Source organism: Eucyclogobius newberryi, unplaced genomic scaffold (assembly GCF_026437365.1).
Source record: "Eucyclogobius newberryi isolate DKJ021-1_F unplaced genomic scaffold, fEucNew1.0.hap1 SCAF_16, whole genome shotgun sequence".
NCBI lineage: Eukaryota > Metazoa > Chordata > Actinopteri > Gobiiformes > Gobiidae > Eucyclogobius > Eucyclogobius newberryi.
Genome location: NW_027315790.1, coordinates 11,897,270 through 11,911,890, shown reverse-complemented (window position 1 = coordinate 11,911,890; position 14,621 = coordinate 11,897,270). Strand labels below are relative to the sequence as shown.

The window sequence follows — 14,621 nt, the reverse complement described above, 5'->3', positions numbered from 1 at the left end:
AGCAGTGGGGAACAACAACAACAACAACAACAACAACAACAACAACAACAACAACAACAACAACAACAACAACAACAACAACAACCAAACCAGGCAGGACGAGAGAAAAGATAAGTAAAGAATAAAGATAAGAAAATAAGGGGGTGGCATCCAAAGAAAAGAAGGCTTAAAGCATGTTAAATCCAAAATAAAAGTCCCATTTTGTCCATTGTCTGTCAAATTTGTCTGTTTTGAGATTGGGTCTGGATGTGATTTTTTTCATTTTGTGCACTACATATGTCTGTTATGAACTATACCCTTTGTACATACTTATCTCCATTTGGCCTAAAATCAAGGTTGCAAACTTGACAACATTCCAGTCCATTGTGTCTAGTACCATCACAAACGGCAAAATGCAAAAGTACATCTCAAGTACAAAAATCCTGTCCACACCCAGCCTTAGTATGGGCCTATAGTCAATGATAGGACTTATCTGCTGCGAGATATGTGTTATATAATCTCATTTTGTTGCCACTACGATGCAATGATCATTAAATGAAAGGTTCGTGCGGGTACAAGTCCCCGAGTGCCTTCCTCGTGGTCTTCCTCGATGCTGTAAATGAGTGAATGGTCGTCCCACGTCCAGCCGCGCGCCAATGGAGATGACAGTGGGCGTGGCTACAGCCCAGACCTTTATAAATGTCCCGCACATCCGCATTTCACGTTATAAACAAAGCAAGGCGTTTTCAGACAGTCTGACTGAACGAGCTGAAACAACTGAAAACTTTTGTTCGAAGGGTGTTTGAGGGGCTGATAATTCAGGACAATCAAATTTGCCCAGGTAAGTTATCATTTCAATCACAAAACTAAATGGAACTTTTTCTTAGGAACTTTTGCAGCCTTTGTTATTACCCACTTTTCGAACATGTGTCTACATTGCATTCGTGTAGCAGCCATTTAATGTGGAGCACATCATATTTAGTCAACGCTTATAAAACATAGCCTATAATCATGTTCAGGCCCATGCTTACTTCTTAAATGTCATTAAATTTCATGCCTGACGTGTGACAAATGGCGTGTTTTTTTTAAGATGGCACCTCGTAAAAACAAATGTACTTTTCAGGAAGTTGTAGGTTATCCATCGGCTACTATGAATAATGAATGAATGAATTATGTTCTTTCCTGAATGCACATTGCCCAAGAGATAATAAACATAAGCCTTGCGTTCATTTACAACTTAAAGCAGTGTCCTAAAATCTTGAGTCCTGTGTAACTGAATACTGCAAAACCTGCCTAGACAGATCACCCAGGTTTAGTGGATGTTGTTTGAACATGTTTGTCTCTACAGTTTGTCCCACAGAAAGACCCCCCTCTGAGTGGAGGGTGTTACAGGGCTACAACATTTTGATAGACAGATTACTGCTGCTGCTGCTGCTGCTGCTGCTGCTGCTGCTGCTGCTGCTGCTCCTGCCATGCTGATTTTTTCAGAACCAGGGATTTGACAGATTAAGCAAATTCCCAAAGATTAGGGAAGCAATCATTGTGTTTTACAGATTGATGCGGGCTTGTGGATTTAAAACTATATAGACACTGTGCATGGCCTGGACCAGATTCCTCCTCCCCTCCCCTAAAATAGTTGAGTTACTTTACCAAACTAATCTCACAGTATGCTACTCAGTTTTTTTTCCTTAGTTTTGTAACTTCGATGTCCTGGTTTAAAGCTGTGTGTCAGGATTTACTGTGTAAAATGAAGGCTCATGCAGAACAGCAGCCGTTTTGTGGACCATAGTTTAGGATTCTGCATGGTTTCATACTTAGCATTATACATATTGTATAATACCAGTACTACAAATACAACTTATGTGATGTCTAATTTAGTTCCACAATTCCAGTTCATTTTAGGTCATTCTTTATGGATGATCCTTGTCTATATCCTCCCACTGTTTCCTGTTAATGATTGCACAACATTGTTTCATTTCTGCCTGGGCCAAAATGTTTGACTACTTTCTGCTGTTTGCTTTGCCCCTCACTTTCCTTTTTTTTTTTCTTTTTTTTTTTTAAGTAAAACCAGACCAATTGTTTTAAACATTATAAGACTGGGTAGACCTGTGTTTGTGTGGGTAATCTTATTATAGCTTTGGAATCGTTCACAATACAAAGACGATTTATATCTCAACATCTGCACCGGTCTTTTGAGTCTCAACATCTGTGCACTTTCACCCCTCATGACGAAACATTCTGGGTTCATAAGGTTTGGATGTTAAGCCATTGAACACCACCTTTGCGCCACTGAACTGAACTGATGTTCCTGAGCTAATGTTTGTGCCAGATCAAACATTAGCTCAGGAACATCTCTGGGTTATCGTGTGGCCCAGTTCAGCATCTCGTGGATCCGAGCGTGCCCCATGCCATCTGTTACAGAAAATCATCAATGCATTTGAGAATGGCATTTTCACTTTTTCATGTTGGAAAGATCTCGGTGTAGAGCCTTTTTAGTGCGTCTTTGAGGTTTCATGAATGAAAGCACAGCCCAAAGTCTTTTGTGTATACCACATGCATTCTTTCGCAATATGTGGTATTTTCAAGTTACTTGTCATAAAGCGGTCCCATGTCCCTGGAATTTGTATGAGGGCCGATCTCTTGTTCTCTAACAAAGATCCTGCAGTGTTGAGACGGCCATGTTTTTGGAGGCCTCTGCAGAAAAATGAACCCGTTGTGTGATACTCCTCTTCCTTGTGCGTTTGTCAGAGCCAGCTCAATCTGGTATGTGCCTTCTACAAGCATGTGTGCACAGGGCCTGTGTGTGTGTGTGTTAAGGGCGTTTACTCTAACCCTCACAAAATTTGCAGATCTTTGCAATCCTGTCAGGTTGTCCCATATACAAAGCATTAATTGAAATATTGAAAAAGTGCAAAGGCAAACATTGCAACACTGCAACCAAGCAGCAACAAGACGGGACAAACGAGAGGAATCCAGAGAGGCATTGAAAAGATGTTTGGGTGTATTGATGGGGAAACCCTGAATATTTCGGTTGGTTAATCTTGGACCAAACAGGCTTTTGGCTCTTAGGACTGTGCAGTGACCATAGCACAAAGACCTCTGTTGATTGGCCGGTTTGATTTGCATGCATAGCCACTGCTAGCTCACTCTCCTCCAACTTCGCATCATGCTCAGCAGAACAAACGCCTGGCATCTCCACACAAGCCCTTCTTCTTAGCTCTTTGCCGTCTCTTTGTCTTTGTGTACCCTATATTCACTAATTCACTCACCCAGAAAGGAAACTCGTATAAACCATGCTTCCTTCTGTCAAAGATAAGCAAGCATTTTTGTTGCAGTATTTTCACATGATCTTGTGTTATGTCCTGGAAAAGTCAGCGTTTGTTAGAAATGCAGCAGGGGGAGTTTTCTGCATGTAGGTGCGGTCTTCTCATGTCACTGCAGGTCGGTGCAAGGTGCCAGTTGCTACATGCTACATGTTTTGTCATGTACATTTAAAACTTGGATAAAGACTCACACCCAGCTCAAGAAAGCATTCATCACTTTCTTTTCAATGAGTAATTTTTCTAAAATTGTGCTTTGCCTAATGTTGAAAGACAAAATAAAGTACTTTCTTTGTTCCCACAGACTTGATCAACAAAAATGGATGATATCCAAACTGTTGAGTCTAAACCTCTGCTGGTCGACAGGGAGCTCCCGGTAAGTGCGGTCTTAAAAAATAAGTGCACATTTTAAAATGAATAATTGCAAATCAAACATGATTTAATGCATTTTAGAGCTGGGTTTCGATTCAAATTTCAAGAATCGATTTGATTCTGATTTTTACGTTTTCAAAATCGTTTTTTTTTTCCGATTTCTCAGATCCCATCCGATTCGCTCTGATTTCGATTCGATCAAATACATTTTTCATTTTTAATAACATTAACCCCCGGGTTAATGTTATTAAAAATGAAAAATGTATTTGAACCGTTTCCTTCACTTCATGACTGTGTAGAGAAGCAACATATTAAAACTAGTATTATATCAATATTAAACAGCAAATCTTACAAGTATTGGTAGTTACTGATGGCTGGAAGACTGAAAAGGTTAAGGGTCAATCTACCTTCAAGAAAGATAATCCAGGAGTCCTGAATTATCTTTCTTGAAGGTAGATTGAAGTTCACTGAGGGAAATGTAGAAAATAATTTTAATAAATAAAATAAAAATCGATCTTTGGACGTACGAATCGATAATCGGTCATTAATATGCAAATCGATTATTTCAACCCAGCTCTTATGCATTTGTTGTAAAAAAAATATATTAATTTCTGTTGGTGTAATACATTTAATTGTACAAGACATGTTTGGCCATTCAGTAGGTGCAGACAGGATGAAGCCTGTAGGTTATTGGATTAGGGAATGTTACAATATAATTGCATTAGTTTTGTGTTTTCACCACTGTTCTTCCTTCACAGGGCCTGAGAGAAGCTGTCATGCAACTAGTTGTTAAGGTGGGTCTCTATAAATGTAAATCTGAACTGTTAATTGTAGCTTAGTCTGGAAAACCTTTACCCAGTCAAAGTTCATTTTAGTACCATCTAGTGGGGATTGAATGAAATGCTACTGAAAGATACTGTTCAATGTTGTTGTTAAAAGCAATGTGTTGATTTTAATAGCGGTTGGCAGCTAACTGAAAAGGTGCATGTACCTACTGTAGATTTACATCTTCAAAGTATGAATTTTACGCTATACAGTTGGAGGGGAAAAAGAGACTGGACACAGGCCCATTTATCACACTGATTGCTGGCTCCTGGCATTTGGCCAGTGCCGTTATGATATCATAAAAGCAATGATCTAAATTGGATTATGCTAATTCAGTTAGTCTTTAAAAAAGTGGTGAAACACACTGTCAAACATTAGTTTCTCAGCATTATTGTTGCTTTGTTTGGGTCGGACCATTATCAGGATCTCTGAAAGAGTTTGGACATGAGTATTAACATGTTTATGAACAAGTGACTATCTCCGCAGGATGTCGTGTACTGTCTGGTATCATAGCAATTTATTTAAATACTTGTAGCCTGTACTGTTGAGTTGATGAATGGGAGGAGTGTTTGAGAACTATTTTACTCTTATTTTGATCTGCTGCCACACTGGCCAAATGCCAGGAGCCAAAGTAGGTAAAACATTGCTTTTTGGAGACGTTTGCAGAAATGCACTTATTACTCATTATTGTCTAAAATGTAATACTTTGGTTGCAATTTCTAAATTCAGACAATACAGCACCATCACAACAAATAAAAATACATACTTGCTGGAAGAAGGCTTGTGTGATGTTAGAAATTATGAAATGTTTCTTGTTGTAATTGACTAAACAAGGTAGTGTTTAGGACCAAACATTTGTCTGGTGTTATGTTTCAAATGCTTTGAAGACACAGCAGGCAAGCAGGAAACACGGCAGTCTGATTAAGGTGTGACTTCATTAGCATGTATATGTGAAAGAAGTCCTCAGATCAAACCCTTTTGTGTATTGGGTCGCTACCTACTCTGTATACAAATCTGTCAAACCCACAGTTTAGTGCTCCTACTTTTCACAAGACACTCTGAAGTCCTTTTCTGCAGGAAAATGAAGCGCTTTTCTCACAACACTGTTACACATTTTTGTATAGATATTGCTGAATAATTTGTTTGTTCATTATTCATTTCACGCTCATAGTGTCCACATATTAGTCAGTGCTTCTGTCTGACATTGGCTGATCCAATTTAAGGAGCTCTTCATCCAGAATTAGCTTGTTTTGATCAGCCTGCAATGCACCATGGGAGGCAAGGAGCTTAGGCCACCTTGTAACCAACAGGGGTATAAAATGCAGCTCTCACAGTTGTGCTCAACGACTTTATAGGCTTAACAGCTACTTGAATTTGTGGTTTTAAAAGGCGTTTTTGTTTGCCTCTAAAATGGTTCTTGAGGATTCTGATGTGGAGATGATTGTGGCAGGAATAGAAGTGGCTGTGAGTAAAAAGAGTTAAACATTTTTTAAATTTAACCTTGAATATTTAGCTTTAAGCGTTTGTATTGTTTTTTGTTTAATTGTAATAAAATGTCAAACTTGATTTTGACTCAAAAAAAACTTGTGAAACTGCATCTATATATGTAAATGTAGTGTACGGTCTTTTTATTTTAGACTGCCCAAAAAAAAGTCTACTGTTCTTATATTTTCTGTTTTTTACTTATTAAACATATGATGATTCATTATTGTGAACATCGTGTTTTCCGACAGGAGCATGATGTGGAGACTCCATATGGAAGGGTTCACTGTACAATGAAGGGGGTTCCCAAGAGTGACCGACCAATTATTCTCACCTACCATGACATTGGACTCAACCGTAAGTCCTGACTTTTATTCCACTGCTTTTCCTCTAATTTAACTAAAAATGTACTTCTGTTTCTGTTTCCCAGACAAAACCTGCTGGGACGCACTTTTTAACCATGAGGACATGTCTGAGATTATGCAGCACTTTGCGGTGTGTCACGTAAATGCTCCCGGACAACATGAAGGAGCAAACACCTTTTCCACTGGGTAAGTCGGACGTACACTAACACACAAACCTAATTTACCGGTCGGTCAGGTGGTCCCTTTGACTTAGAAGGTAGAAGATCAAAGCGGATGTACTTAAGGCGACCTAATTTATCAAGGTCACATGAGGTGTTTGTCCTGTTCACCCTAATCTCCATTGCTTTATGTTGCTAAACCAACTTGTTTCATGCGAAAAGTGATTTGAAATGTCTTACCTTGACAGATATGAGTACCCCTCAATGGATCAGCTGGCAGAGACCCTCCCCCTGGTGCTCAAGCACTTTGGGTAACTTGATCTTTCAGTGTCCACTTGTTCTTTTCACACTTAGAGTAAAGATATTTTCTAATCCGTTTTCTAACAGTGCCCTTGTATGTCTGTGTGCTCTAGGCTCAAGAGTGTCCTTGGGATGGGCACTGGAGCAGGGGCCTACATTTTGACTCGGTTTGCTGTAAGTTGCACATCACTTGATGCTTTAGCCAGATTCAATAATTAGATTTTTTTGGTTTAATCATTTTAGGATTAGCACAGGCAGCGACTGCATTGCGCTTCTTGTGGATTTTTGGCAAAGTTGCACTTCTTTTTGCTTTGTCCTGGTGAGCCATAAAAGCCAGAGGAATGTCCTGTTGTGATCTGTAGGGAGTCTGCCTTTGTTTATGAAGCCAGTAGAGATAAACCACATAATGGCATTAAACTGATCTATTATTTTACCCTATCCCCATGGAGACAAGTACCAAGCCAGGTTACAGGTCAGATCTGTGGAGAGTCTTTTTATTTTTTTTTATTTTTTAAGTTTCCTTTTTCTTTGCAATAAAAACATCTAATTGAATAAATGCAATAGTATTCCATATATATTTGTAATAAACAGGTGGCTGACCGCCACCAGAAAAGTCACTTAGTGCACCTTTAACTGTTATAGCCATTAGTAAAATGCTATCTATTGCACACACAAAAATCTACCTTTCAAAACTATTGTCTTATAATTTTTTTTAGCTTGACTATCCAAACATGGTGGAGGGCGTATTGCTCATCAACATAAACCCGTGTGCTGAGGGTTGGATGGACTGGGCTGCCCACAAGGTTTGTCAACTGTAACAATGTTAACTTCACAAAAGTGAAGAACCAGTCAGGTATTTAATTTGTAACTGCATTTAGATCAGTGGCTGGACTCATGCTGAGCCTGGCATGATCATCAGCCATCTCTTTGGAAAGGTAGGCTCATGTATAGTGCTGCATACTGCATTTGTAAATTTGCTGTTGCATTTCCTGCAAGTGGTGATCAATTTTGTCATCGTAGGAGGAGATCCATCACAACCATGACCTGATCGCTACATACCGCCACCACATTTTGAATGACATGAACCAATTTAACCTTCACCTGTTTGTCAAGTCATACGAAAGGTTAGTCGTAGACAACAAGTTTCTGCGTTAAAGTTGCGGAAATTCATGACAAAATATGTTTATTTACAGTCGTAGAGATCTGGAAATTGAGAGACCTGTTCCTGGAACCATTGTTCACACTCTCAAGTAAGTTGTTAATAAAGAAAAGCACTAAATGGGGATTTGCCGATGTTTGATTTACATGAATAATAATGGCAAGTGTTCTTCAGGTGTCCTTCTCTTCTGGTAGTTGGTGATAACTCTCCTGCTGTTGAGGCTGTTGTAAGTACAAAAAATGTAGCACATTTTTCACTTTAAGGTTTCAAGGAAAACCTTTTATCAATTAACGGATCCTTACATCGAGCCTGACCAATTAACATAGTTTAACATCTTTCCAGTGTTCCAAATAATGCTATTTTGTAACTACAGGTTGAGTGCAACACAAAGCTGGACCCTACCAAGACTACCTTGCTCAAGGTGAGCCCCCTTCTCTTTTGTCTTGTATCCTCATTCAGATTAAAGGAGCTTTGATGGAAAGACATGCACTGATAAGTTTCTAGTGGCTCAGCATTTACCTGGTAACTAATTAACCACAGATAGGACTTCAGCGTGTGTTTGCATGTTTCTGCTCCGGACACAATCTGTTGCAAGTGACCTACTTGTGTTGCCCTATGGCAGCCTTTTATGATCAACATCTGAGACCAAATAGCGGTTTGTGCTCAGCGTGCGTGCTTTATTGAGGTTAATAGTCCATGTTGTAGATTACCTCTGATTGGATCTAAGCAGGACGAGGTGTTTGGCATGTTCAGTGTAATGAGTATAAGGTGTGTTTGGTGTTGCACGAATGTAAAACTAGACCAATACTAATAACTGCTGTTTTCTCCCCTCTAACCCAGATGGCCGACTGTGGAGGCATGCCCCAGGTTGATCAGGTGTGTATGAACAAAGTAGAAGGCATTTTAGTGTCAAGATATTGTGGAGAGCTAGACCAGTGTAATCGGCAATGGAGCGGATCGGGTAAGAAGGTTGTATATAAGAGCATTAACAAGAAGCAGGCAGGTTCCATAGTTGTAATCCTCTGTTCTGCCCGGCACCTGTTCATGACAGCTGTCATATCAAAAACCTGAGTAATAAGCTTTAGATGAGACACTGGACCTGTCAATGTTATGTAAACAGGATTAGAATTGAACTAATTGTCTGTACTTTGTTTCAGCCTGCCAAACTGACTGAAGCATTCAAGTACTTCATCCAAGGCATGGGATACAGTGAGTATTGTTGTAACTGAATACTGTGTTACTCAGAATTATATTATTTTATTTTTCTAGTCACTCTGATAATCCCTTCAGTTCAACTTCCAGCTCATACTTTGCAAGACATGACTAACATGTCATAGTAAATTTCCAATGCGTCAAATAAAACAGACATTGAATAATGTCTTTGAGTAAAGTATAATAAGTACTGGTAAACAAAACAGTATTTTGTGGCTTCCAGCCACCTCAAAGTATCTTGAATATGGAATAACCTAACTTCCAGAGCCCAGAATCTTTTTTTTTTTTCTTGTTTTGATTTCATACATTTAGTCGTGCTTGATTTCGTTCTCGTTTTAATGTTTTCCCTTCTCCCTACAGTGCCCTCTGCCAGTATGACCCGTCTGGTCCGCTCCCGCACTGCCTCTGGCTCAAGCGTTGCCTCTATGGAAGGAAACCGCTCACGATCTCACACGCACGACGGTAACCGCTCACGTTCTCACACCAACGAGGGTAACCGCAGTCGAAGTCAGACAGCAGAGAGGGGGCGCTCTCACACAGATGGTGCCATGGACGGCGTGGACCAATCTGTGCCCAAGTCCACTGAAGTGTCCTGCTAAACCATATGCTCACCTTTTCACCAAGTTCAAAAACGTCTCCCATGTTCCTCAAGTTGGTGCTGCGCTGCCCCTAACTGCACATCTCTGTTCGCAATGACACACAAGAAGTGGAGTTTCAGAGAATGAAGTCCTGTTAATACGCACATCCTCATCTGGTGGTTTGCCCTTGGGTACCTGTTTTTTGTATTGCCATTTTCCAGAAGAGGGATTTTATTTGCAAAACAAGTTTTTAATGAAACTATTTTGAGATCCAGTACAGAGATCAGTTAGAGGCAACTTGGCACATGGGGACATAGAATATCAGAAGCGGCGAATATCAAAGAAAGCTGTGGCTGGAGTTCTAATCTTTATTAAATTGGCAAACATCCAGTTGCGTTCAAGCGACCCTGCTTTCTTCGCTATACCTGACTGTAAATGCCCTGTATTCTGTCTGTTATTGATTTCCCATTCTTTTACTTTTATGTTTAAGATTCAATTGGTTGAATGTAGGAGCAGATTTGAAGATACTTTAATACAAACTATGCTTTTTTTTTTTTTTTTTTTTTTTTTAGGGATAAAACTAATCTTTTGTGTATAAACACCAAATGTTTCATCCTACATCTTATTTGAACGCTTCCTATACCTGATGACTTTGAATCATTTCAGAAATCTACAGATTTTTCTGAGAAAATGATGCATTTTACAGTTGTTATTAATTATGGTTCAGACATTCCTCACTTTGATGGTGATTTTCTATGCAATTTAGCACAAGGAACAAAGATGTGCCATGATATGTTGACTTTTAGGAGAGTTTCTTTGATCTTGGTGAGGAAATTGATATGTCGACATGTTAACATGACCATAGCAGTATAACTTGTCCATCATCTTATACTCCCACATGTATTACTTGCACTAAAGCAACATTTGCATTGTAGAAAACACAAAAGCTTTGTAAAGATGCAATATATATCTGTCTAATGCTGTAGAAATGCATTACAAAGATACAAGTTTGTATTTATTAAAAAATACAATAAACATTTATAACATGTTTCCTGGTGTATCTAATCTTTGCATCCATTTATCATTAAAAATCAAAACATATCTAAGTATCATTATCTGTTCTTGACCTATGATGTTATTAAAAAGTAATACGTTCTCAATTAAGTCTTGTAAGGCATGGTTAGCGTTGTACAACATTTAAGTAATTCATTCTAAATATATAAACACATTTCTTATTTACATATTTTCCAATAGGAAAAATGTTTCAAGATAATCATGCAAAGGACACCTTTAGTCCATGACTTCTGGGTAGCTGTAGTAGCTCTCTAGGTCTTGGAAGATGTCATTTGGGTTTTTGCAACTGAGGTTACAAAAACAAGCCTGGACCCACAACATTTTCCAAATGAAGCCGGCCCCATTGGGACATTCAAACTCCACATCAATGGTCTTGGACTTATAAGGGATGCAGCAGCGCTCGTCTGTGCATACTCCACAGTACTTCGGCCTGTACTGCTTCTTGCTGGTGCAACCCGAGATGGTGAAGTTGAATGGCTGTTTACCCCTGTAGATGTTCAGACACTTTTTACCTGGCTGAGAGGAGGACAGCCTATTATTAATGATAAAAACTTCAATGTCACCACATGAATAATTACATCTATTTGGTACCTTGATGTGTTTGGTGATGTCCACCTCACAGGGACGCAGGTTGCACAGTCGAGATTCTTTCACCAGTTCACACTGGTTGTTATCATTAGAAATTCTCAAGGAAACACCACGCCCACATGTCTTGGAGCAGAGGCTCCAGGAGGTAGTTTGGGTGATGCAGTTTTTATGCCAACTTTGTGACTGAACAGGAAGAGCTGAAGGAGGAATAAATGTACATCATATTTATCACTTGCTATATTTTGGGTAAGTTAGTCTTTAGGCCTGAGCACATCCTGAACAAAACACTGACATGAAAGAACTTTGGATCATTGGCGGATACATCACCAAACATAGAACTTACCATCTATTGCATGTCGTGGGGCTGTTTTGCGCCCTCTCTTTGGTTCATCGCAGATCCATTGCTCACAGCACTGTCCCCGGATCTTGACCCGTCTGGGATTCTGACACCAAACTCGTGGAGGCTGGGAGTCTGTGCACAGCGACACACAGCCAATCACTCCATTCACACAAACACACTGGTATTTACAACTGGGCTTGAAGCTCTGTCCGTTACGATAGATCACACCGTCATGTTCGCAGCCTGTTCCCACCATATCTAACAGAAATAGGGGAGCAAAGGATAGACACAGGATTCAGCATTTTCATTTCCAAATAATATGAAAAACACAATTGGGATTGTAATTAAATGCAAAATAATTAATATTTTGAAAATACCAGAATCAGAACTAAAAATAAGTATAATATATATGGGTTAGGGTTATTTGTATAAGTATACTAAATACTAGTACTACATTTTTCAAATTGTCTGCTCTGATGAATTCAATTGTTTACTGTTTTATAACTGGAAAAATTGCTTGAATGAAAGTTTTAACTGAGACAACAAAAATGTATTGGAACATTAGTGATGCGTATCATTGATAAATAAAGTGATAAAATGGATCAATCCTTTCTTGCGATTAAAACACCAATACCAACCTAATTTACTGTCAAATGTTAGAAAATATTTTTGATGTAAAAATACAGATTGTTTGTTGTTTGAGACACTTACATGCACACACTCCCTTTTCGTACCTAGGCTTGTCTCGGCTGTAATCACAGTACAGGCTCTTGTGGTAGTCGCAGGTGTCAGCCTCGTTGCACACCTCACCCACCTGCCTGGCACAAGTTTTGCAGCAGTCACAGCCATCCATCAGCAGACTGACGCCGGGCGGGCAGTGCAGGGTCTCCTGGGGACACTCGCAGGGCCACTTACAGTATTGTGTGCGTTTGTAAGATTCTACCAGAGCAGTGGTGGGTGACATGGCAGTGGAGTTCTGTGTGTAGACCTGCAGGTGACAAAAAATAAACTTTTAATATACTGGTTTCACATAAATGATTAAAATAAGACATTTAACTGAGCACAGAGAGCCTGTAAGACATATAAACAGAAACAGATACATTACACATATTTATGTTTGTTTGATGCCATTAAGCTCAGTGCTCATTTTTAGATGACAAATGGACATGGACTACAATAGCATGTAGCATATTTAACATATAATTAATGTAGCCTTTTTAGTTTATTATTCTAGTTCAATTGCAGAACAGTGATCCTAGGTGAATAGATAAAAAACATTGCATACTCAAGCTGCCCATTCACACCAAGCACAAAAGTTGGTTACAATAGTTAAAGGAACTCCCATCTCTTTGTTCCATTTTTACAGCGGTATCAAATAGCACTAATGTTACAAACACAAACTGTTGTTTATTCTAACCTGTTTTCAGTTGCTACATTTGTGAGCCTCTGGGATCAAATGACATTTGTCCTTTGCTGTAGCTACAACCATAGCTTACCAGTATGAAATTAAGGAACAATGCACTGTACAGAGCTTTGAGTGTCATAAAAGGCTCTATATAAATTCAATGATTAATGAATTATTCATTTTATTGCAGCCAGCACAGTAATTGGCTTACTGCCAAGCAGACTTAGTGTGATAAAATGAATAGCCTATGAATAAATAACAAGTGATTTAGCATGATATTGAAAAAAAAGCCTAAATATTAGAGTGAGACATTGTGGGGAAAACGTTTTCAAAAAGCATTTTTGAGAAAAGGTTATTATTCTGTTCATTTGAAATATTGTGCACTCATCAAAAAACCACACGATGGCAGCATTGCTTTGCATTGCATTGCTCAATGTAATAAGGTTTTGACCAAAACGTTATGTAAACCCAAAGCCATGGTAATGATGATTGTGACAGCGACAGCGATGACGCATCCACTCCCTGAAAATTGACAACATTTAACTTCCAGATTGCCCGAAATTAGTAACGCAATCTAATTAAAATGAAAATGTACCCGCAGCTGATCAGTGCATTGTGCGAAAGCTAATTGACAGTTCTTTGGTCCGTGTGGGCGAACCATTTACTGAACAAGACAAACGTGTTATAAAACGAACAATCCTATTTCAATATTAATGTTACCATACACTTACAATCAGACAGGGTGAAAGCCATAATAATTGTACTAATTTGCAGGCTCCTAACTAAAAGCAGCTCTTTTACACACCTGTTGAATAGCGGCAACTGTTAGGATCCACCACAGGAGCCAAAACATCACTGGTCACGAGGTGCAAATGCATTGATCCCAGAATAAGTGTCCAACAGTTTGTCCCAATAGCCGCGCGTCCCGCCGTCTCTCCGCAGGTGCACTACATCCTCGTCCCGCGGCTGTGCCCCTCAGAGTGATCCAGCGGCCCGCTTTAGCCTCTGCAGGGCTGACGTAGAGGCTGAAAAGGACGAGCTTCACATATTTCTACAAACACTCAAGGAACGGCTTTATACGCTTTTCTTCTCTCGTTTTGCTGCACTGATAGTTAGAGCAGGGCGTGTCTGGAAACCCCAAAACTGTGCACAAGCGTCTCTGAGTTTATGTCACTTAGACCTGCTTGGAACGTTTTTTAACACACATGCTGCAAGTGCTATTGGTGCATATCAAATGAATTTAGACTCACTTTAACTTTCTCTACATGATGGTTGTGCTTAAAACGACAAAACTGCCCTTCAAATGCCACAAACATACTTCTCTTGCATACAAAAGTGTAAAAAGTCTGGTATATTTGTCTAATATTTCTTAGATGCAAGTTAACTGAACCCAAATGTTTAACAAATCACAGATGTTCACTTTAAATTATTGGCGAATCCTAAAATCTGCGATTCTGTTTTTTG

At 39.3% G+C, this 14,621-nt stretch overlaps 2 protein-coding genes across 4 annotated transcripts; one reads left to right on the top strand and one right to left on the bottom strand.

Annotated features, from left to right (window-relative positions):
* The first annotated feature begins 697 nt into the window (after positions 1-697).
* On the top strand, positions 698-10,800 carry ndrg1a (N-myc downstream regulated 1a). Of its 2 annotated transcripts, XM_072447571.1 has the most exons (16): positions 698-820; positions 3,604-3,675; positions 4,430-4,465; positions 6,230-6,335; positions 6,409-6,529; positions 6,750-6,812; positions 6,915-6,975; positions 7,518-7,604; positions 7,680-7,736; positions 7,822-7,925; positions 7,995-8,051; positions 8,135-8,186; positions 8,334-8,381; positions 8,801-8,836; positions 9,118-9,169; positions 9,533-10,800. In XM_072447571.1, the coding sequence occupies exons 2-16, from the start codon at positions 3,619-3,621 to the stop codon at positions 9,769-9,771; spliced, it is 1,176 nt and encodes a 391-aa protein (XP_072303672.1). In that variant the 5' UTR covers positions 698-820; positions 3,604-3,618; the 3' UTR covers positions 9,772-10,800. The 2 variants fall into 2 exon arrangements, with proteins under 2 accessions (XP_072303672.1, XP_072303673.1); XM_072447572.1 differs by lacking the exons at positions 698-820; positions 3,604-3,675; positions 4,430-4,465 and adding an exon at positions 5,769-5,960.
* A 102-nt stretch (positions 10,801-10,902) lies between these two features.
* ccn4a (cellular communication network factor 4a) lies at positions 10,903-14,272 on the bottom strand. 2 transcript variants are annotated; one of them, XM_072447574.1, is made up of 5 exons: positions 13,963-14,272; positions 12,487-12,740; positions 11,756-12,010; positions 11,416-11,609; positions 10,903-11,340 (listed from the first exon to the last, which is right to left on the bottom strand). In XM_072447574.1, exons 2-5 carry the CDS (start codon positions 12,599-12,601, stop codon positions 11,041-11,043), a joined length of 864 nt encoding a protein of 287 aa, XP_072303675.1. In that variant the 5' UTR covers positions 12,602-12,740; positions 13,963-14,272; the 3' UTR covers positions 10,903-11,040. The 2 variants fall into 2 exon arrangements, with proteins under 2 accessions (XP_072303675.1, XP_072303674.1); XM_072447573.1 differs by having other exon boundaries at positions 12,464-12,740; positions 13,963-14,271.
* Positions 14,273-14,621: the final 349 nt, after the last annotated feature.

Bases quoted from the DNA above. Each gene is read 5' to 3' on its own strand.
- ndrg1a (XM_072447571.1), top strand. From the start codon at position 3,619: ATGGATGATATCCAAACTGTTGAGTCTAAACCTCTGCTGGTCGACAGG. The intron at 4,466-6,229 runs GTGGGTCTCTAT...GTTTTCCGACAG, and splicing joins TCATGCAACTAGTTGTTAAG to GAGCATGATGTGGAGACTCC. The intron at 7,737-7,821 runs GTAGGCTCATGT...TTGTCATCGTAG, and splicing joins TCAGCCATCTCTTTGGAAAG to GAGGAGATCCATCACAACCA.
- ccn4a (XM_072447573.1), bottom strand. From the start codon at position 14,010: ATGTTTTGGCTCCTGTGGTGGATCCTAACAGTTGCCGCTATTCAACAG. The intron at 11,610-11,755 runs GTAAGTTCTATG...TTCCTCCTTCAG, and splicing joins CCCACGACATGCAATAGATG to CTCTTCCTGTTCAGTCACAA. The intron at 11,341-11,415 runs GTACCAAATAGA...TCCTCCTCTCAG, and splicing joins ACATCACCAAACACATCAAG to CCAGGTAAAAAGTGTCTGAA.